The 24,062-nt window shown below is 38.1% G+C and overlaps 1 protein-coding gene across 1 annotated transcript in view; it reads right to left on the reverse strand.

Annotated features, from left to right (window-relative positions):
• The window catches only part of TESK2 (testis associated actin remodelling kinase 2), a 136,330-nt gene that overhangs the window by 45,991 nt on the left and 66,277 nt on the right, over window positions 1-24,062 (reverse strand). The window contains exon 3 of the mRNA XM_040470045.1: window positions 22,522-22,643. Within this exon, the coding sequence (XP_040325979.1) occupies window positions 22,522-22,643 (122 nt within the window). The remainder of the gene's footprint in view (window positions 1-22,521; window positions 22,644-24,062) is intronic.

Below are 24,062 nucleotides of genomic sequence, written 5' to 3' on the forward strand. Positions count from 1 at the left end.
TCTCCCAAATATAAATAAACATTAAAGTTTTTTAAATAAATAAAAACATTTAAAAAGAAAAAAAAAGAAGAGTTGCTTTTGTTTTTTAGACGAGCACTTCCTAAATTTTAATGTGGACACAAATCACCTAGGACTTATATAAATTCCAGGCTCTGATTCTACAGGTTGGGGCAGAGGGAGGTTGGGAGTCTGAATTTCTAATAAGCTCCCAGGTAATATTGACACTGCTAGGTCCATGGACCACACACTGAGTAGCAAGGCTCAGTCTTGACTTGACAAACGACAGCTGATCACCCACTCTAAAGTTAGTAAGACCATAACAGGAAACTTCCAACTCTGATACTACTGGTAAACTAGACTTTGATCGGAGACTTAATTTGCCTCAGCCTTTCCTGTAGCATGATTTACTATTTTCCATAAAGTGTCATTACCATGCTTTTATACACCTTTGCTTTTCTAGGGCTGTTCCCACTTCCCAGAATGCCCCTCCCCTCATTTCTACATAGTTACGTTCTACTCACCCTCAAAGCCCAGTTCAGATACTTCCTTTCCCACAAAACAAATCTGGCTCCCTCTAAGTAGAAGTACTTCTGAACTAGCATGCTTCTGAACTATGAAGACACTCCATCTACACCACTCTCCTATAGCATCATTGCTTCCTACCTTTAACTATGTTTTATAAAATGAAATGAATTCTCTTGCCTGTCATATGACAGTATATAAACACTTGCTGGGTAAATTTAACACACAACTCTGACCACTTAAAAATCACTGAAAGCTTGTTATTTGCCAGGCACTGGTAATTATTATTATATGATTATTATAACAGCTGACTCTTTTTTTCTGAGAGAGAGAGCAGGGGAAAGGCAGAGGGAGAGGGAGAGCGAGAAAGAGAGAAAGAATCCTAAGCAGGCTCCACACCCAGCACAAAGCCTGATGTGGGGCTTGATCCCACAACCATGAGATCACAACCTGAGCCGAAATCAAGAGTCAGATGCTTAACTAACTGAGCCACCCAGGTACCCCAACAACTGACTCTTAAAGAGCACTTACTGTGTAGGCATTGTTTTTATATTATATTCATTTAATCCTCATAATAATCCAATGAAGTAATACTTTTATTCTCCCAATTATATTGATAAAGAAATTTAGGCTTAGAGAAATAAAGTAACCTGCCCAAAGTCATACAAATAATAAGTGGCTGAGCCAGGCGTCAAACCTAAATAGTGGGTTCTGTGCTCTTAATCACAATGTTATATTACCTCCCCATATAGTGAACAAGACACAATGCCTTTCATTAAGAAGCTACTCAAAAAGATTTTTGTGGCAGTTCACAGCTCCTGATCAAAGTCCAAATTCCTTACTTAGCATGTTATTCAAGAATCTGAATGATCTGACCCACACCTCTTTTACCTTATCTCCTATTACTCCCACCTGAATTCTCTATGTTTTAGTTATATAACCTGTTCTCCTAAATATGTCCTAAATTCTCCCACTTCCATACTCTTGCTACAATAAGGCCATCTGGAATCCACTTTTTTACTATTTCTTTTAGGGGCAGGGAGAGTGGCAGAGGGGGAGGGAGGGAGGGAGGGAGAGAGAGAGAGAGAGAGGGAATATGAATCCCAACCAGGCTCCATGCTCAGTGCAGAATCTGACATGGGGCTTGATTCCACAGCCCTGGAATCATGACCTGAGCCCAAATCAAGAGTTGGACGCCCAACTGACTCAGCCACCCAAGTGCCCCTGGAATCCACTTTTCAAAGCTCTACCAATCCTTACAAACTTAGTGCAAGAATGTCTCCGAATAATAACAATAATAACAATAGCACCCAACATTTATATACCATTTAGGATGCCAGGAACTGTCACATATCAAGTCATATGATTGAGAATGGTTATAATAATTCCTGTCTCAGAGACATAATTTCACATATTTCCCTACTCTTTCTAATCTGAAGTAATCTTTCTCTTCTCTATACATTTATATTACTCTATTTAAAACTCTATTATATGGGGCGCCTGGGTGGCGCAGTCGGTTAAGCGTCCGACTTCAGCCAGGTCACGATCTCACGGTCCATGAGTTCGAGCCCCGCGTCGGGCTCTGGGCTGATGGCTCAGAGCCTGGAGCCTGTTTCCGATTCTGTGTCTCCCTCTCTCTCTGCCTCTCCCCCGTTCATGCTCTGTCTCTCTGTCCCAAAAATAAATAAATGTTGAAAAAAAAATTTAGAAGAAAAAATAAAACTCTATTATATAAACACATATCAGGCCTGCCTTCTACATCAAGTTTTATCTATGTCTGCTTCTTCCACTAAATTAGATGGTTCTTGAGGGCAGGAATCTTAAGTGTGGAAAAGAATGGCTATTTACTCACTAAATTACCTCCCTTTTCTTCCTGAAGTTTCCCAATGTCTATAACAGTTAGTTAAGACCATAATATTGAGTTCTGGAGAGTAGTACAGGGGCAGAAATTATTATGTCATTTCTAGGCCTGTCCCATAAAAACCTCAACCCTCTCCTCTATACTTTTCTCCTTCATCTGTCAGCAGATGCAGAAGATCCAGTGAAGGAATCTGAGGCCCTGACCTAGGTTTAAAAAAAAAAAAAAAAAAAAAAAAGCTCTCTGTCTAACTCAATCCAACACACGCTGAACTAGGACATGAATAAGAAACATGCCTTTAAATCGATAAGATTTTACGTGGTTTACTACAGTAATTAGCCCACCTGGAATAAATATACTAGGTGGTTTTGTGTCTCTATATATACTTAAAACACTGCCTTCTTCATAGTTAGCATTTAGTAAATATTTACTGAATTCAGTTAAAAGTTAAATTTCTTTTTTTTTTTTTTTTTACATTTTATTTATTTTTGAGAGAGTGAGAGACACAGCATGAGTGGGGGAGAGGCCGAAAGAGAGGAAGATACAGAATCTGAAGCAGGTTCCAGGTTCTGAGCTGTCAGCACAGAGCCCAACATGGGGCTCAAACCCACAAACTGCAAGATCATGACCTGTGCCAAAGTCGGGTGCTTAATTGACTGAGCCACCCAGGCACCCCTAAAAGTTAAATTTCTTAATTCCAAAGCAGGATCTTTCTTCAGTCCTAGTATTAAACCAGCAGTCTCCAAAATGGGGTATGAGTAAGATTACCCATTGAAGTCTGGGAAGAAAATTGGAATTTTTAAGCTATATTATTATTTATTTTTAATTTTTTAATGTTTAATTTTGAGAGAGACAGAGAGCGAGCAGGGGAGGGGCAGAAAGATTGGCAGACACAGTCTGAAGCAGGCTTCAGGCTCTGAGCTGTCAGCACAGAGCCCGACACGGGGCTCAAATCCATGAACCGTGAGATCATGACCTGAGCTGAAGTTGGACGCTTAACTGACTGAATTGCCCAGGCACCCCATTACCTATATTATTTTTATATAAAGAAGAAAAAATAAGTTTAGTAATATTTAACATGGGTTAATAATAGCACCTGGGGATGTGCTCAAAAATGTTTTCTTAATGGGATATTATGATAGGCAGAAGATGTCTAGAAAGGTCCATGTTCTAACCCTCAAAACCTGTGAATATGTTATGCTATATAGCAAGGGAAATTGATTAAAGTTGCAGATGGAATTAAGGTTGCTAATCAGCTGACTTTAAAATAGGGAGAGTATCCTAGACTACCAAGTGTTATCATACTTGCAGTGTTATCATAATGGTCCCCAAAGGTGGAAGAGGGAGGCCAAAAAGTTAGTATTAGAAGGATACAATATGAAAAAAAAATCAGCCTGTCACTATTGGCTTTGAAGATGGAAGGAGCTACAAGCCAAAAAAAGTAAGGAAACAGATTCTTCCCTAGAGCCTCCAGAAAGAAACACAACACTCTCAATACCTTGATTTTATCCTAGTAAGACCCACATCAGACTTCTGATCTATAGAAGATAATGAATTTGTGTTGTTTCAAGTCACCAGGTAATTTGTTATAGCAGCCATAGAAAACTAATGATACAACAAGAAAAAGAAAGAAAGAAAGAAAGAAAGAAAGAAAGAAAGAAAGAAAGAAAGAAAGAGAAAAGAAAGGAAAAGAAAAGAAAACTAATATTACATAATAAAAAAAATCATGGGTGGAGAAACAAAAGCAAAAATGAACTATTGGGACCTCATCAAAATAAAAAGCTTCTGCACAGCGAAGGAAACAATCAGCAAAACTAAAAGGCAACTGACAGAATGGAAGAAGATATTTGCAAACGACATATCAGATAAAGGGTTAGTATCCAAAATCTATAAAGAACTTATCAAACTCAACACTCAAAAAACAAATAACCCAGTGAAGAAATGGGCAAAAGACATGAATAGACACTTCTCCAAAGAAGACATCCAGATGGCCAACCGACACATGAAAAAATGCTCAACATCACTCATCATCAGGGAAATACAAATCAGAACCACAATGAGATACCACCTCACACCAGTCAGAATGGCTAACATTAACAACTCAGGCAACAATAGATGTTGGTGAGGATGTGGAGAAAGAGAATCTCTTTTGCACTGCTGGTGGGAATGCAAACTGGTGCAGCCACTCTGGAAAACAGTATGGAGGTTCCTCAAAAAATTAAAAATAGAACTATCCTATGACCCAGTAATTGCACTACTAGGTAGAAACAGGTGTGCTGTTTCAAAGGGGCATGTGCACCCCCATGTTTATAGCAGCACTACCAACAATAGCAAAGTATGGAAAGAGTCCAACTGTCCATCGATGGATGAATGGATAAAGAAGATGTGGTACACACACACACACACACACACACACACACACACACACACACTGGAGTATTACTTGGCAATCAAAAAGAATGAAATCTTGCTATTTGCAACTATGTGGATGGAACTAGAGGGTATTATGCTAAGCGAAATTAGTCAGAGAAAGACAAATATCATATGACTTCACTCATATGAGGACTTTAAGATGAACATAAGGGAAGGGAAGCAAAAAATATGTAAAAACAGGGAGGGGGACAAAACATAAGAGACTCTTAAATATGGAGAACAGACAGAGGGTTACTGGAGGAGGGATGGGCTAAATGGGTAAGGGGCATTAAGGAATCCACTCCTGAAATCATTGTTGCACTATATGCTGAATAATTTGGATGTAAATTTAAAAAAAAAATTAAAAAAAAATTATGGGTCACTATGTTCACAGACCTAAAATAGACTTTGGGCTTTGACTCCTAAACAAGCACAAGGAAAATAACATTATTAGTTCCTTGGTAGCATTTTCGTCTAATCAGTCAAATATTTTTTGAGTTCATAGTTCTGCTCTCAGAGTTAAACATTAAAGTTTAAATACTGTCCCTTCTCAAAAGCTTATTACCTAAACAGAAGAGTGAGGGAGAGGTGTGACAGTAGTCTGAAACACATCTAGCTGTCTTCATTCTGGAAACACACACACACACACAAAACACCAACACACAACTATTTTGGACCAACTCAATACTACACAACAGGACCCAGTAAGAGTCCTGTAGCCATTATATCAAAGCTGTCTGGAAAATTAGTAGTTATTGCTAACTTACCTAGAATTAGGTATATATGCCAATATACCTAGAAACTGTCCTAGGTATTTTATATGTATTATCTGAGATTAAATTATCCTCATTTTATCATCTAGGAAAATAAGGTTCAGAGCACTTAAGTGACTTGACAAAAGTTGGAGAAGTACTGGAATCTGATCTGTTTTGCTCTGTGACAATGGGAATGAAAGAAAAAAGGCCAGTGGTTCAATAATAACTTCATTTTGTATTCATAAATAATAACTAATGATGCCTGGGTGGCTCAATCAGTTGAGCATCTGACTCTCAATTTCAGCTCGGGTCATGGTCCCAGGGATCAAGCAAGCCTCACATCGGGCTCCTTGCTGAGTTTGGAGTCTGCTTGAGATTCTGTCTCTTTCTCACTCTGCCCCTCTCCCCTGCTTAGGCTCTCTCTCTCTCTCTCTCTCGAAAAAAAAAAAAAAAGATTCTCTCTCTCTCTGTCTCCCCAAAACAAAAACAAAACCCTGCCAATCTGTAAACCAATGAAAATCTAACTGGTTTGCTTTATAAGACTTTCTACTGTCAGCTTTGAGCAAAAAGCAACATCCGTGTTAGGAGTTCTTCTGATCTGTACTGGTCTTTGCAGAAAAATGTCTGGTTCTGAAGTTATGGTAAAAACACTTAAGAGGTTTGAAATAAACCTATAATAGAATAGTAAAATGTGAGCATGATTTTCATATCAAAATGCTTTCTAAAAGGCCTACATTGGAAACCTACTGATACTGGTTTACTTTTTTTTTTAAGTTTTTCCAGAAATTTGATATATTTTTATCTGATTTCCCTCCCATAATTGAAGGAAAGGCTCTGCGACATACTCCACCGGATTCCACTAAGCTTTAATATGTGGCATTAAATGAACTGCTTTGCATTTTACTCCCAAATAAAGCAAAGATACCATCACTCTCTTAGACCAGAAAAAATTACCAGTAACCAAAAAGGAGAAGAAAGGGCAATGGCTCAGATCTCAAGTCCCAAAAGAGCTATGAATCTAGACCCATAAAAAAAGCAGTAATATCTCTGGGTAAGGCTTACTGCAGTTCAAACGTGCTTTAGAGGTATTACATCATGGAAAACTGGTTGTGCTAGGTTCTAGCTTTGAGAACTCAAAGAAAACTCAGCTGAACAGACATTAACCACTAATGTCTCACTTCAAGTGACATTAAACAGAGCTGGTTCAGTCTGGCTTTCTCTTTTCTGTCCACGATTTTTATAGTCAGATTTTAAGATAGGTAAAGGCAAATAAACATTGCTCAATATTCACGAGATCATGTCAATAGCACTACATATAATAACAAGAGGACCAATAAAGTTTATGGTCTAATCTTACTGTTTTTTTTTTTTTTTAGTGAAACAATACAAGTACTTAAAAAGTTAATATAAGATCTGCTTACTTACAAATAGTAAACCAGTTTAATAAACACAAAAACATCCTAGATTTTTTTTTCATTTTTTTCTTCAATATATGAAATTTATTGTCAAATTGGTTTCCATATAACACCCAGTGCTCATCCCAAAAGGTGCCCTCCTCAATACCCATCACCCACCCTCCCCTCCCTCCCACCCCCCATCAACCCTCAGTTTGTTCTCAGTTTTTAAGAGTCTCTTATGCTTTGGCTCTCTCCCACTCTAACCTCTTTTTTTTTTCCTTCCCCTCCCCCATGGGTTTCTGTTAAGTTTCTCAGAATCCACATAAGAGTGAAAACATATGGTATCTGTCTTTCTCTGGATGGCTTATTTCACTTAGCATCACACTCTCCAGTTCCATCCACGTTGCTACAAAGGGCCATATTTCATTCTTTCTCATTGCCACGTAGTACTCCATCGTGTATATAAACCACAATTTCTTTATCCATTCATCAGTTGATGGACATTTAGGCTCTTTCCATAATTTGGCTATTGTTGAGAGTGCTGCTATAAACATTGGGGTACAAGTGCCCCTATGCATCAGTCCTCCTGTATCCCTTGGGTAAATTCCTAGCAGTGCTATTGCTGGGTCATAGGGTAGGTCTATTTTTAATTTTCTGAGGAACCTCCACACTGTTTTCCAGAGTGGCTGCACCAATTTGCATTCCCACCAACAGTGCAAGAGGGTTCCCGTTTCTCCACATCCTCTCCAGCATCTATAGTCTCCTGATTTGTTCATTTTGGCCACTCTGACTGGCGTGAGGTGATATCTGAGTGTGGTTTTGATTTGTATTTCCCTGATAAGGAGCGACGTTGAGCATCTTTTCATGTGCCTGTTGGCCATTCAGATGTCTTCTTTAGAGAAGTGTCTATTCATGAACAACATCCTAGATTTCCGAGAGAAAAACAAACATTCTCCATCTTGATTAACAACTGAAAGTAAACTTGAGACTGAGAATTAAACTCATTCCGTAACTATTTTTTCACAGAAAATTTTAAACCACACTGCCCACAACTGCCATGCAAACAGCAAAATACCAAATCTCCTGGCAAAGGTAGAAACATTAATACATATACAAGCAGTGACCTCAAATGTTCCCCAAATGTTTTTTAATCCAGGAAGTTCGGACAAGAACTAATAATATCCACAAACCCAAGTATCTATATTGTCTCCTCACAAAATGAGAATGCTTCTTCCTCCTTCCCAAACTTATTCTTTATTCTAAGATTACTCATAAACTCACATCCAAATAGCAAAATATAAACACACATTTCAATTTATGTGAGTATACTTCTGAAACAGCTCTCTCACATGATTTATGTCTTCCCCCTCGCCCAAAGTAGAAGAAATATACAGAGGAGAAAGAGAATAATTCAATCTAAAAAGCAAGAAAATTAGTATGTGCAAGGTTTGTGCTCTTCTACAGATAAACAGAACCCTTAAATTTTTTTTTTTACTACCTATCACATATATACTAAGCACAGTGACAGGCAAAGGTGACTAAGTGGGTGCTAGAGAAATAAACATGATGGTACCTACTTCAAGGAGTTCACAGACAAATAATGATAATGATGTATTCTAAGTACTTTACAGGTATTACCTCATTTAATACTTATGAAAACATTATGTTACAGGTACTATTATGATCTCCATTTTACAGATAAGAAAACGGAGGAGAGATTAAGTGGCTTGCCCAATATCACACAACTTGCAAATGGCAGAGTCAGGGCTGGATTCTTAACTCTTAAGCTTTATGTTCTATAGACTCAATAAATGACACTTCAGATGATTATGACTATAGTAGTAACAATAATAGAATAATTATAGTTAACATTTAGTGCCTTGCACTGTGTTAAGTTCTTTATCTCATTTAATTCTCCCGTCAACCTGGTATAGTAGTACTATCATTACTCTTTATAGATGAGAAAACTGAGGTTACAGAGGTTAATTTGCCAAAGGTCCCCTATCTACTAAGAGACACAACCATCCTGAACCTCTCCTCTGAATTCCAGACTTTATCCAACCGTTAATTTTTAAATTTGTTTTTATTTTATTTTAGAGAGAGAGAAAGAGAGAGCAAGAGGGGGAGAGGGGCAGAGGGGGAGAGAGGATTTTAAGTAGGCTTCATGAACAGCACAGAGCATGATGAGGGAATTTGATCCCATGACCCTGGGATCATGACCTGAGACGAAATTAAGAGTCCCAGGCTCAGCCAACTTGAGCCACCCCAGCTACCAATTTGATAACTTCTGATGTCATATCCCCAAAACCTGTTCCCCATGCAGTCTTCCCCAGTGTAGTTACTGGCAATTAAATTCTCCCAGTTATTCAAGTCAAAAGCCTAAGAGTCATCCTTGACTCCTTCCCCTGTGCTAATATCCCAATCCATTAGGAAGTCCCATTGTCTCTACTTTAAAAAATATCCAGGGGCGCCTGGATGGCTCAGTTGGTTAAGTGTCTGACTCTTGGTTTTGGCTCAGGTCATGATCTCATAGTCCATGGGTTCCAGCCTTGTGTTGGGCTCTGTGATGACTGCTTGGGTTTCTCTCTTTCCCTCTCTCTCTGCCCTTCCCCAGCTTGATCTCTGGGTCTCTCAAAATAAATAAATAAACTTCAAATATATATATATATATATATATATATATATATATATCCACAAATAATCAGAATCCAACTATTTCTCTCCACCTTCATTGTTACCACAGTCAAAGCCACCATCAGCTCTCTCTAGATTACTGCAATAGTCTTCTAACTTAATTTTCATCAGTTACATACTTAGATAGCTTAACATAAGCATATAATGAAAAATAACAGTCCCCTGGCCTCCCATACCACCAGTGAATCCTATTCCCCAGAGGGAACCACTCTCCCCTCTTTCAGCTGTTTCTTCTGTTTACCATCATAGCTCTAGCTATCTACTGATTATACTGCTATTTCTTACCTTCTACTGACTTTCCAGAATGGAGGCTGAGGATTCAGCCCTCTTAAATTACTTCCCTTTCAATATTTGCATAAGACAATCTTGGGTCCCCAAAGCAATCTACAGTTTTAATGCAATCCCTATCAAAATACAGCATTTTTCACAGAACAATAATCCCAAAATTTGTGTGGAACCACAAAAGACCCCAAATAGCCAAAGCAATCTTTTTTTTTTTTTAATGTTTATTGATTTTTGATGGGGGGGGTGGCGGCAGAGCGTGAGTTGGGGAGGGGCAGAGAGAGAGGGAGACACAGAATTCGAAGCAGGCTCCAGGCTCTGAGCTATTAGCACAGAGCCCGATGTGGGGCTCGAACTCACAAGTTGTGAGATCATGACCTGAGCTGAAGTCAGTCGCCCAACCAACTGTACCACCCAGGTGCCCCATCAAAGCAATCTTAAAAAAGAAAAAGAAAAAGAAAAAAAACCAAAGGTATCACAATTGCAGATTTCAAGTTATACTACAAAGCTGCAGTAATCAAAACAGTATTGGACTGGCACAAAAATAGACACATAGATCAATGAAACAGAATAGAAAGCCTAGAAATAAATCTATGATTATCTGGTCAATTAATCTTTTTTTTAAGTACTTATGCATGAGAATTTTTAAGTTTGTTTGTTTGTTTGTTTGTTTATTTTGAGAGAGAGAGAGAGAACAAGGGAGGGGCAGAGAGAGAATCTCAAGCAAGCTCCACACTGTCAGTATGGAGCCTGACATGGGGCTTGAACCTATGAACCGTGAGATCATGACCTGAGCTGAAATCAAGAGTTGAATGCTTAACCAACTGAGCCATCCAAGCACTCCTGGTCAATCAATCCTTGACAAAGGATGCAAGAATATGCAACGTGAAAAAGACAGTCTTGGGGTGCCTGGGTGGCTCAGTTGGTTAAGCATCCCACTTCAGCTCAGGTCATGATCTCCCAGTTCATGGGTTCAAGCCCCACATTGGGCTTTGTGCTAATAGCTCAGAGCCTGGTGCCTGCTTCAGATTCTGTGTCTCCTCTCTCTGCCTTCCCCAGCACACATACTCTCTCTTTCTCAAAAATAAATAAACATTGGGGCACCTGGGTGGCTCAGTCAGTTAAGTGTCAGACTTCAGCTCAGGTCATGATCTCACAGTTCGTGGGTTTGAGCCCTGCATCAGGGTCTGTGCTGACAGCATGCAGCCTAGAGCCTGCTTTGATTCTGTGTCTCCCTCTCTCTCTGCCCTTACCCCACCCATGGTCTCTCTTTCTCTCTCAAAAATAAATAAACATTTAAAAATTTTTTTAAAAAGAAATAAACATAAAAAAAAAGAAAAAAAAGTCTCTTCAACAAATGGTGTTGGGAAAACTGGGGAGCTACAAACAAAAGAATGAAACCAGACCACTTTCTTATACCATACACAAAAATAAACTCAAGATGGAGATGTGAGGCCAGAAACCATAAAAATCCTAGAAAAGAACACAAGCAGTAATTTCTCTGACATCAGCTATAGCAACACTTTTCTGGTTTTTTTTGTTTTTTGTTTTTTGTTTTTTGTTTTTTGTTTTTTTAAGCAACACTTTTCTAGATCTGTCTCCTGAGGCAAGGGAAACAAAAGCAAAAATAAACTATTGGGACTACATCAAAATAAAAAGCTTCTTCACAGCAAAGGAAATAATCAACAAAACTAAAAGACTAGCTACTGAATGGGAGAAGATATTTGCAGTTGATATATCCAATAAGTGGTTAATATCCAAAATCTGTAAAAAACTTATAAACTCAACACCAAAAAATAAATGATCCAATTAAAAATGGGCAGAAGACACAAACAGACATTTCTCCAAGGACAACATACAGATGACCAACAGACAAAAGAAAAGATACTCAACATCACTCGTGACCAGGGAAATGCAAATCAAAACACAATGAGATATCACCTTACTTCTGTCAGAATGGCTAAAATCAAAAACACAAAAAACGAGTGTTGACAAGGATTTGGAGAAAAAGGAACCCTTGTGCACTGTTGGTAGGAATGCAAACTGGTGCAGCCACTGTGGAAAATGGTATGGAGGTAGAACTACCATGTGATCCAGTAATTACACTACTGGGTATTTACCCAAAGAATACAAAATCACTAATTCAAAAAGATACATGCACCCCCTATGTTTATGGTGGCATTATTTACAATAGCCAAAATATGGAAGCAACCTAAGTGTCTATTGACAGATAGATAAAAAAGATACTATATGTCTATACAATGGAATATTACTCAGCCACAAAAAGAATGCAATCTTTGGGGCGCCTGGGTGGTGCAGTCGGTTAAGCATCTGACTTCAGCCAGGTCACGATCTCGCTGTCCGTGAGTTCGAGCCCCGCGTCAGGCTCTGGGCTGATGGCTCAGAGCCTGGAGCCTGTTTCCGATTCTGTGTCTCCCTCTCTCTCTGCCCCTCCCCCGTTCATGCTCTGTCTCTCTCTGTCCCAAAAATAAATAAACGTTGAAAAAAAAATTAAAAAAAAAAAAAAAGAATGCAATCTTGCCATTTGCAACAGCATGGATGGATCTAGAAGGTATAATCCTAAGGAAATAAGTCCAAGAAAGACAAATACCGTATGATTTCACTCAAGGAATTTAAGAGACAAAACAAATGAACAAAGAAAGAAAAGACAAACCAAAAAACAGACCCTTAACTATAGATAACAAACCGATGATTACCAGAAGGGAGGTGGGGGGATGGGTGAAATAGATGATGGGGATTAAAGAGTACATATATCATGATGAGCACTGAATAATGTATAGAATCAATCACTGAATCACTATTATTGTACACCTGAAACTAATATAACACTGTACGTTAACTATACTGGAATTTAAAAAAAAGAAAAGAAAATATGTTTACCACAGACAGTTCAGTTGAAAAGATTTAAAAGATATTAAAATAAACATTAATGACAATTTTAAAAAAGAGAAAAAAGAAAAAGAAAGGCATAAGATCTAGGAAGAAATGGGTAGAAAGATGATAGCAAGTCCCAAGGTGCCTGCTGGGCAACAGTCTAGAGAATAAGCAATACAAACTGGAGCAGAAGAATCAAGAGCTCCAGGAGAAATGTTGAGGGAAGAAGGTTTGATGAAAGAATTTTTAGATTTCCAGATGTGTTTGGCAGAGTGGAAATTCATATTCAGAAAAATTTTTTACAATTTTGGGAGCATCTGGGTGGCTTAGTCAGTTAAGCATCCAACTTCAGCTCAGGTCATGATCTCATGGTTTGTGAGACCTCCACATTGAGCTCTCTGCTGTCATCACAGAGCCTGCTTCAGATCTTCTGTCCCTCTCTCTGCCCATCCCCCACTTGTACTCTCTCAAAGATAAACATTAAAAAAAAATGAAACAAGTTGAGTACTTACTTGCCTTTAAAAAAAGAAGAAGAAGAAGAAGAATTCTACAATTCTGTACAAAGCTTTGGTAAGAATTTGTGGTATATAATAACTAAGCAAATGAAAAATTAGGCTAAACACAAAAATACTATACAAGAAATAAAATGTAATTATAATACATTACTTGGCCTGGTAGTGATTATATTCAGTCATTATAATATACATGCTGAGCTTTGATTTATTTCTCAAGTTTTTAATTTTAATTCCAGTATAGTTAACACACGGTATTATATACGTTTCAGGTGTACAACTACTTGATGGTTTGAAAGAGGGTATAAGGGAAAGATATTAAAGATGACTCCTAGGTTTTTTCGTCTAAGTAATAATGGTAGTAACAACAAGTCCATTTGCTGAGATGGGAGAGGTCTAGACAGGAAAAAATAGGGATGGGGTAAAAAAATAATCAATAGTGGTCCATATAGGGGTGCCTGGATGATTCAGTCAGTAGAGCATGTGACCCTTGATCTCGGGGTTGTGAGTTCAGGCTCCATGCTGGGTGTAGAGATTGCTTAAAAAATAGTGGTCTAGGGGCGCCTGGGTGGCGCAGTCGGTTAAGCGTCCGACTTCAGCCAGGTCACGATCTCGCGGTCCGTGAGTTCGAGCCCCGCGTCGGGCTCTGGGCTGATGGCTCGGAGCCTGGAGCCTGTTTCCGATTCTGTGTCTCCCTCTCTCTCTGCCCCTCCCCCATTCATGCTCTGTCTCTCTCTGTCCTAAAAATAAATAAACGTTGAAAAAAAAAAAAAGTTTAAAAAAAAAAATAGTGGTCTATAATAGGTGTTCAATAAATGGTAGCCACTGTTTACATTAAAAATCATCTTCTACTATATCTCAATTATATCTCAATAAAAATAAATTTTTAAAAAATCATCCTTTTGGGGTTGTACTACTTGATTGTCCACAGACAATGGCATAAATATTATTGAAGATTATTCCATATTTTATTTTACAGAATTGTTCTAGTTATATTGAATTAGAACTTACACACAGTACTAAGTCATTAAACCTTCTACCTTGACACAGAGAAGAGAAAAAAATGTTAAGCCTCCTTTTCAGCATGCTAGTGTTATAAAATTTGCTTTGAGGGCTATATTGAGACCCTTTCACCTAGTTACTCACTAGAATCACAGGATAATTCTATAATTTATAATTCTGATAAAATCAGAAAGATCTACTTTAAGCCAGTATTATTTGAGAGGTGATGGGGGAAAGAAAGAGAGCATGAGCATGTGCACACATGGGAGGGGCAGAGAGAGAGGGAGGGAGAGAATCCCAAGCAGGCTCTGTGCTGTTGTGGAAGCCAAACTAGGGGCTCAATCCCACAAACTGTGAGATCATGATCTGAGCTGAAATCATGAGTCAGGGGCTGAAGTGATTGAGCCACCCATGTGTCTCTAATCCAGCTTTTTAAATGTTTCCAATTTATTCTGGAGCACACACGTGCATATACACACAGACACACAGGTGCATATACACCTGAGATAAAACATTCTTTAAACCTGATCATTTACAAATTATTCAACATTGGGGCACTTGGGTGGCTCAGTTGGTTAAGCATCCGACTTTGGCTCAAGTCATGATCTCTCAGTTTGTGAGTTTGAGCCCAGTATCAGGCTCTGTGCTGACAGCTCAGAGCCTGAAGCCTGCTTCAGATTCTGTGTGTGTGTGTGTCTCTCTCTGTCCCTCCTCTCTCTCTCTCAAAAATAAACATTAAAGAAAAAAAAAAAAACAATTAAGAAAACCAAATTATTCAACATTAATCAAACATGGATTTCTTTTTTTTAATTAAAATAATTTTTTATTTTAGATAGAGAGCAAGCAGAGGAGAGGGGCAGTGGAAGAGAGACAGAATTTCAAGCAGGCTCCATGCTCAGTGCAGAGCCCAATGTGGGGCTTCATCCCAAGACCCTGTTACCATGACCCCACCTGAAATGAAGAATCGGATGCTCAACTGATTGAGCCACCTAGGTATCCCTCAATGTGGATTTCTAACCACTGATCTGGTCCATTCCCCTAATTTAATGAAAGAAAAAACCAAAGCCTAGAGGTCAAGTAACTTGTCCAAGAGAATACAATTAGGAAATCATGGAGTTGTGTTAAGTACCTATGACAAATAGTGGAAGATAAGGCTAGAAAAAACAGATTAGACCTTAACTGTCAGTCTAAAGGATTTTCAACCCAATTCTGAAATAAAAGGTTTATAAGAAATAAGTTATACAATTAGAGCTGTGTATCAGGAATAGAGAAAGGGGGTCAAAAAGATAGGGAAAATAATTCACTCCAGGAAAAATTCAAGAGGCCTGAAATGACAAATATATAAAGGAAAGAACAGATGCAAAAGTCTTTGAAGATCTAGAATCAAGAGCATATTAGCTTCTGGTTAGAAGCAATGAATAAAAGGGGCGCCTGGGTGGCGCAGTCGGTTAAGCGTCCGACTTCAGCCAGGTCACGATCTCGCGGTCCGTGAGTTCGAGCCCCGCGTCAGGCTCTGGGCTGATGGCTCAGAGCCTGGAGCCTGTTTCCGATTCTGTGTCTCCCTCTCTCTCTGCCCCTCCCCCGTTCATGCTCTGTCTCTCTCTGTCCCAAAAATAAATAAACGTTGAAAAAAAAAAATTAAAAAAAAAAAAAAAGAAGCAATGAATAAAAGGAATAAGTAAAGATGACTTTGGGATTTTCAGAATGGGTAACTGGAAAGACAGCTATCTTAATAACTGAGACTGGAAAAATATCCTGCCATATTCTCACAGGATTAGCTGATACTTATCTGTTTCCTAGATGTAAAGTTTACTTCCCAAGGAGACTGGGAGATAACAGTGTTCTATTTCCCTGTATTCACAATGATATTGCCTAGCACAGGTCTGGACTGAATAGTTCCAAGTAAATATTTGGTGAATTAAAAGCATATTCTCCATTTTAACAAAATGATAACCACATTGCTACAAGTGGCTTTTGAAGAGGAGCTAAAACAATTCTGAACAAAAATTAGTAGACAGAAAAATAAATTCAGAATGTAGCCTAAAAAAAGGAAGCATGAGAATATAAATAAGGCATCTAAAAGAAATTCTAAATTTCTCGTGGCATGAAGAATAACAAAGAGGTATGAAAACAAATCTTGGTACAGGTCCTCAGAAAGACCACTGGGGAATGGAAGTTAGCAGGACATGGAATTGGGTTACAGATCTTGAGCATAAGACTTCCTGGCATAAACAACCTTATTCACAAGAGGCCCAAACAATCAGTCCATGCAGTCAACAAAGTACTTTATTGTTCCTTGTTCTAACTGATAACTTAGAGCAACTGATGATAAAAGAGCCAATCTTAACTGTAGCCATGTAGTTAAAAAAAAAAAAAAAAAAAACATATACACAAACAAAATATACACACCTACTGCCTCTATGACTTAGCAGGCATTCTTTTCCTTCCAACTAGAAATCTTAGGAGTGAGAAAGATAAAAGGAAAAAGAGGAAGTAGGGAGGCTGGGGTCAAGAAAAAGAGAAAAAAAGCTGCAAAAGTTCAGCTCATTCACTCCTGCTGGGCACAAAATAGCTGTGCCAGCACAGGACCAAGGCATGCCCAGAGGATTAGATGCCAACCATCTAGCAGGTCATACAGATACCGTCTTTTTCAAGTAGACTTTCCAAATCACTAATGCAGTGATTTCTGACCTCTTCTTTGATTTCAAGCTGGAGACCCTTTCTTCAAAATTCTTATACACATGTTTAACATAAAACAGATAAAAAAGTGAAGCTGCCCTGGCTGGATGAAACATCGGAGGGAACCAAAAGCCTCCTCTGCTCATCAGTCTCCCCCCGGGGGTCAACCTCTAAGGAGGCAGGTCTGCGAAAAACCTAGGGTTCTGAGAGATGGATTTTTCCCAATTTAAATCTAATAATCTCAATTTGAGGGAAAACCTTGGTTCATAATTCTGCCTCAGCTTCTGCATCTATAAAGGAGAGCTTGTTAAGCGTCACAGCTTGAAAACAGCCTAAAACCCTTATTAACAAATAGTTACAAAACATTTAAATTACAAGCACTTGGATGGCTCAGTTGGTTAAGTATCGACTTCAGCTCAGGTCATGATCTCACGTTTCGTGAGTTTGAGCCCCGAGTTGGGTTCTGTGCTGACAGCTCAGAGCCTGGAGCCTGCTTTGGATTCTGTGTCTTCAGCTCTCGCTGCCCCTCTCCCACGCACACTCTCCTTCTCTCTCTCAAAAATAAATAAACATTAAAATTTTTAAATTATAAAAACAAAGTATTAATAGTAAATTTCTAAGACAACTAGAAAAGCATCTAAGAAATAAAAATTCTAAGTATTTTGAGAATGACACACAGTCATGCTTAGTTTGATATTTAAGGTAGCCTAAGGAAGTATCATAGATGCTTCTATTGCTATAGTTAGTGTTCCTCCTAATAACAAAAGTCAAGAAGACCCTGCTTCCTCTAGGCCACTGGTAAGATAATTTCTTTTTGTTGTATTCAAAATATATAATAAAAGTGAAAGCACAAAAACATGAAAGATATAAACAACCAGAAGCTTCTTTTTAAAAGTAATCTACAAGAGCACCTGGGTGGTTCAGTAAGTTAAGCATCTGACTTCAGCTCAGGTCATGATCTCATGGTTTCTGTGTCCAAGTCCGTATTGGGCTCTGTGTTGACAGCTCAGAGCCTGGAGCCTACTTTGGATTCTGTGTCTCCCTCTCTCTGTGTCCCTCCCCCGCTCGTGCTCTGTCTCTCTCTCTCTCTCTCTCTCTCTCTCTCTCTCTCTCTCTCTCTCAAAAATAAAATAAACATTAAAAAAATTTTTTTTAATAATCTACTTCCAGGGACATCTGAGTGGCTCAGTCAGATAAGCACTAGCTCAGCTCATGAGATGGAGCCCCACATCAGGCTCTGCACTGACAGCCTGCTTGAGATCCTCTCTATCTCTCTCTTCCCCTCCCCCACTATCTCTCTTTCTCTTTCAAAATAAATAAATAAAACTTAAAAAAAAATAAATCTATTTCCAGGCTTTTAATGACAATATATTTGAAACAGATGGCTTATACAGAACAAAAAGAGTCATCATCAAGAGTGCAAAACCACTATGGCTAACAATAATTATAATAATTTTCATGTATTTTATACTTTCTGTGGATTATAACAGATGCAAAGGCTTTTATAAAGTATCTCATTTGTGGCCTACTGCCAAATCAAGAAGAAGTTAACATTATCTTTTATATATTAGAAAACTTAGCTGAGTGCAAAGAATATTATTACTTGTGGAAAGTTAAAAGGGAGGGGTGTGTCATTCCTGCACAATGGAACCAAAAAGAGATAGGCTAAGTAAGAAAGATCAAGGGGACATCTGAATAGGAATAGTATCACTGGTCTCATCACACATTTCTAGGCTGGAACATATATATTAAGCAAAACAAGAGTAAAGATCTAGGTGGATTCTAGCCCAGTATTTTGCAGTACAGTAGCCAGTAGCTTCATGTAGTAATTTAAATCAAATTAAAAAAATTCAGTTCTTTGTTTGCACTAGCCACATTTCATACAATGCTCTTTAGGCACATGTGGCTATTGGAAAGCACAGATAAAGAACATTTCCACCACTGCAGAAAGTTCTATTCAACAGCATTACTCTAGGAAAAAACCTTTGAACGTATTAAAACCAGCAGCACTCAATAAATGTTTGGTGAATGAATGAATGATAAGCAACAGGCTTCAATGGGCCATTGAAAAAAAAACCAAAAAACTAGGGGCACCTGGGTGGCTCTGTCAGTTAAGAACCTGAGTTCGAACTCTGCATGGGGTGAGCTGGAGCCCCGCTTTGGGATTTCGAGATTTTCTTTCTCTCTCTCTCTTTCTCTCTCTCTCTCTCTCTCTCTCTCTCTCTCTCTCTCTCTCAGCCCCTTGTGGGATTCTCTCTCATTGCCCCTCGCTCACTCGCTCTCTCTCTCTCTCTCTCTCTCTCTCAAAAACAATAATAATAATAAAAACTAGCCAGAGAAAAAAAAACTAAGAATAGTAGCTAACATTTACCGGGCACTTAACACAAGCCAGATACTCTTCTAGGTGGTTTATATGCACTAATTTAATTAACCCTCAAACAACTTCATGATATATTTACTGTCATTACTCTCATTTTATAGATGGGAAAACTAATACTTGGACAGGTTAAGTAACTTTCCCAAGATCCAGGATTTGAATCCAGTCAGCCAGACCTAGAATCTAGAAACTTCATTTTTAATCATACTATACTATGCTATCTCTATTATATAACAACTGTATTTTAAGTTTTTGCTGTGCTAGAATAAAATTTATTTAATGTCATTCTTCCCATGGATTCACCAGTCAAGCTTACATAAAGAAAATAAGAAAAGTAGTGAAATAAAAGACTGGCAAAAAATATACCAAATGTTAATAATAGTTTGATCCCTACACACTGAGATAAAGAGCAATTTTTATTTTCTTGTTTTGCTGACTGTTTCTAAATGTTCCATAGTGATAATGTATCACTTCTATAAAAATGAAAAACAATTGGGGCTCCTGGGTGGCGCAGTCGGTTAAGCGTCCGACTTCAGCCAGGTCACGATCTCGCGGTCCGTGGGTTCGAGCCCCGCGTCAGGCTCTGGGCTGATGGCTCAGAGCCTGGAGCCTGTTTCCGATTCTGTGTCTCCCTCTCTCTCTGCCCCTCGCCCGTTCATGCTCTGTCTCTCTCTGTCCCAAAAATAAATAAACAATGAAAAAAAAAATTTTTTTTTAAATGAAAAACAATACAAATATTATTTTATTTTTAATGTTTAATTTTGAGAGAGAGAGAGACAACATGTGCAAGGCAGAAAAGGGGCAGAGACAGAGAAACAGAAGATCCGAAGCGGGCTCTGCGCTAACAGCTGAGAGCCCAATACAAGGCTCGAACTCATGAGCTATGAGATCATGACCTGAGCCAAAGTCAGATGTTTAACCAACTGAGCCACCCAGCCACCCCTAAAAATATTTTTAAGCAAGATGAAAATATGATCAGCTTAAAATCAAGACTTATAAAATCTCACTCTCAAACATTATATAGGCCCCCTAACTGGTCTCTTGACCATGAGTCTCCCTAACACTAAACCATTCTGAATTTGCCATCAGTTACCTCTGCCATGTTAGTCCATGCTCAGAATCCAATACACAGAGGATAAAACATACTGTTTTTGGCTTTATGCAAGCCATTCTTGATTATTTTTATTACATTTCCACCTTTATCTACCAATAGTATTCTGTCAAATCATCAATTCTCCTATGAGAAGAATGGTAGAAAGAGCCCAGGCCTCAGAGTCACAGACCTTGGCCAACACATCATCTCTTACCCTCAGTCCTTCAATAGTGACTAGTTGTAAAGATTAAATCTTTAAATAGGTAAAGTATCCAGCATACAAGCCTTCAATAAATGGTGGCTTTCTTACTATTGTTATTAACCAAATGGGTTTTTATTCACTAACTCCTCAAAAAGCTTTGCACTTTTACCTCTGTGTTTTATTACTGCTTTGCTTCTATTTTCTGAGTTCCTTCCCGATCTTCTAAAAATCCTTTTAAAATTCAAGTTCCAGTCCCAGTCAACCTCCTCCAAAAAGGCTTCCCTCACTCTGCCAAGCTAATATGATCTCTCACTCCTTTGAACTTCTATAGCACATAGAGTTTATTCTATGCTAGTGGTGGGGTCCTAGATGATTTTATTAGTTCTCTTTTCATATATATAAGTCCTACATTCCCAGTTAGAGTCAAACTCTTTCCTACTAGCAGGCATTCCATTTTATATATGTCTTTATACTTTTCTGGTGTCTCACAAATCACCAGGCTTATACTAAATGCTCAAAAAAATATGTTAATCAGATTTGTGCATTGGGAAGAACGTCATCATAATAAAAATACTGGCTGAACATTTTTGTAGTAGACTAGGAAGCCAACAATTATATATAAAGGTAGAAAGTTTAAAGTAAACAGTATAATCCAATTCCATAATATACTATCACTGACCAAACATGTAAGTCATACTTAAGCTGTATGATTCCTTTCCAGTCCAATGTAAATATTAGCAATAAATGACCCTAAGTAAACAGCACTTTTAACTTCTTAAAGTGTCTTACACATAAACTCTATTAATATATATTGACTCAAATTGTCTTATTTGATTTCATTTGGAAATACACTCACCTCACTAAAAAAAAAAAATCAAGATAATTTGAGTGAGAAAGATTCAGATACTGATTACTAGAAAGTGAGGATCATATAACCTTATTTTATATAATATGAATTCTCCTGTAAAAAGGTAAACTATTGGGGTGCCTGGGTGGCTCAGTCAGTTAAGCAATTGACTCTTGATTTCTGCTCAGGTCATGATCTCATGGTTCGTAGGATCATGCCCTCTGCCAGGCTCTATGCTGGCAGTGTAGAGCCTACTTGGGATTCTCTCTCCCTCTCTCCCTGCTCCTCCCCTACTTGCACTCTGTCCCTCTCTCAAAACAAACATTAAAAAAAAAAAAAAAGTAAAAAAGGTAAACTATGTCTTCTTCATTGCTACAAGTTAAGGGTAGATAGCCTAGGGGCACTCTTTTATTTTCATTCACTGATTTAATTATGATATCTCATAAAGCAATTAAGAAAATTAAATAACAACAAAAAGAGAAAAATCTTTTCTCCTTGATAAATTACTAATTTAGTGGGGCACCTGGGTGGCTCAGTCGGTTAAGCATTTGACTCTTGATTTCACCCAGGTCATGGTCTCACAGTTGGTGAGACTGAGCTCAGTGTCAGCCTCTGAACTGATAGCACAGAGCCTGCTTGGGATTCTCTGTCTCCCTCTCTCTGCCCCTGTTTGCACTCTCTCTCTCTCAAAATAAATAAATAAACTTAAAAAATTTTTAATTACTAATTTAGCAATAGTAAACAATTGTTCTAGTGAGCTGCTTTTAAGAATAAAGCAATTTGAGAGACAGAAGGAAGTTGCTTTATTAAATGCAGTTACAGAAAATTAATTCTCAATAGGTAGAAAAATACCTATAGCACAGCTAAATCCTAGCAAGACAGATTCAGCACAAAATTCCAAATCCCTTTTTACAGCTATTAATGCTATTCTAACAAGCCTCCAATAATGTTCCAGCTTTCTCACTAATCCTCAAAAGAAAGGAAAAGCCATTACCTAAGGATGTTGGGATGGGAGAGTCTATTCATAAGCTGAACTTCTTTCAGCATGTTTGCCCGGTTACTGCTCAATGTGTTCATCTTAAGAGCCATCACCTGGCCAGAAGCTCGATGGCGCACCTAGAAAATAAAATAGAACAAGAGAAGGATTCAAGGACAGCAGTTAAATATGAGGTCAAAGTCTCCACATGTAAACATGCCAAGATGTTTTAGTGCCAGTTTAGATAAAATAGATATACTTCAGGATGTTTTCCTGTAAACTGATCACATTAGGGTCTCACTTCCATTAATGAAGATGGATTTATTCCATCAAAGAGCAAAACTGTTTCACATTAAGCTGGCCAGAAAAACATTGTTAATAACACCTCAAGAAATGGCAGCTTTTTTTAATACCTTAGAAAAAAATGTGGGAAATTTATTAGGCTAGTTCCTTATGGTCAATATTGCTGAGTCTTAGGACACTAACAGGAAAAAGTCCCCTTTGTGGAATTTTAAGTGTGCACAGAAAAGATATATGCATAAGCCTTATATAACACTTAAGGAACTATAAAACTATCTTTATAGGACACTAAAGCCACATCCTCAAAATCTCCCCCAAGCAGCATGTATGTGTGCATCTCTGTGTGTGTGTGTGTGTGTGTGTGTGTGTGTGTGTGTGTGTGTACGCACACATAAATATGTATGAAAAAAAGCATTCATGTTAAATATAGAAAGAAGTCAGTGGACCTTTTAGGGATAATATAGTGGGCCAACCCAAAGTACCTTATAATCACATAAACATACTCAAGTCAGATACAAAAAAACATGGGTCACACCATTCGCACTATTACCCGTACACACAGAGGAAAGTCTACTTCTGAAACATTTATTCTCTACAGAATTCAATATATTTTGCATGTAAAAATATTGTTTTATAATTTCAATGCACACTCCACAGTTTCCAATAACTGTAATACTTTACTCACAAGAAAATTAACTATGTTTTTACCCTCTAAATGTCTCAGTAGTAGCAAAAGGAGACTACCAGAGAAAATATTTTGTCTTACCCAAAAGAAACTCAATTATTTACTGAAATGTGTTTTTCCTACTGAGAAATTATGAATGAGGCAGTAGAAAAATTACCAAGTACCAAGGACCTCCTTACTCTCTGGTTAAAAAAAAAAACATTTCAGATCTGGCACAACAAAGACTTGCTATGCAAAAATGTCATCGTCCTGTGGACTTTGAGTATTCTTTTAGTATATTGTAATTGACCAAGTGGAAGTTTTAGGAGAAAATATGACAACCTACTTAACTCTTCAATCTACAGAAATTCCTTGAAATGACAACAGCCCCAGAATTTCAGCATATCTATTAATACAGGACAGACATAACATTTTATCTTAAGAGTTCAAAGAAACAATATTTCAGATCAGCCAGACATAAGGGAAAGAGGAAGCAAAACACTCAGAGGCACAAGGACCCTGGTTAGAAAAACTGAGGCAGAACACTGGCTGTCTCTCCCCTCTTCTAGATCTCTTAGTGAGATTTGGAACCCAA

Source organism: Herpailurus yagouaroundi, unplaced genomic scaffold, assembly GCF_014898765.1.
Source record: "Herpailurus yagouaroundi ecotype Mexico unplaced genomic scaffold, PumYag 77, whole genome shotgun sequence".
Lineage (NCBI taxonomy): Eukaryota > Metazoa > Chordata > Mammalia > Carnivora > Felidae > Herpailurus > Herpailurus yagouaroundi.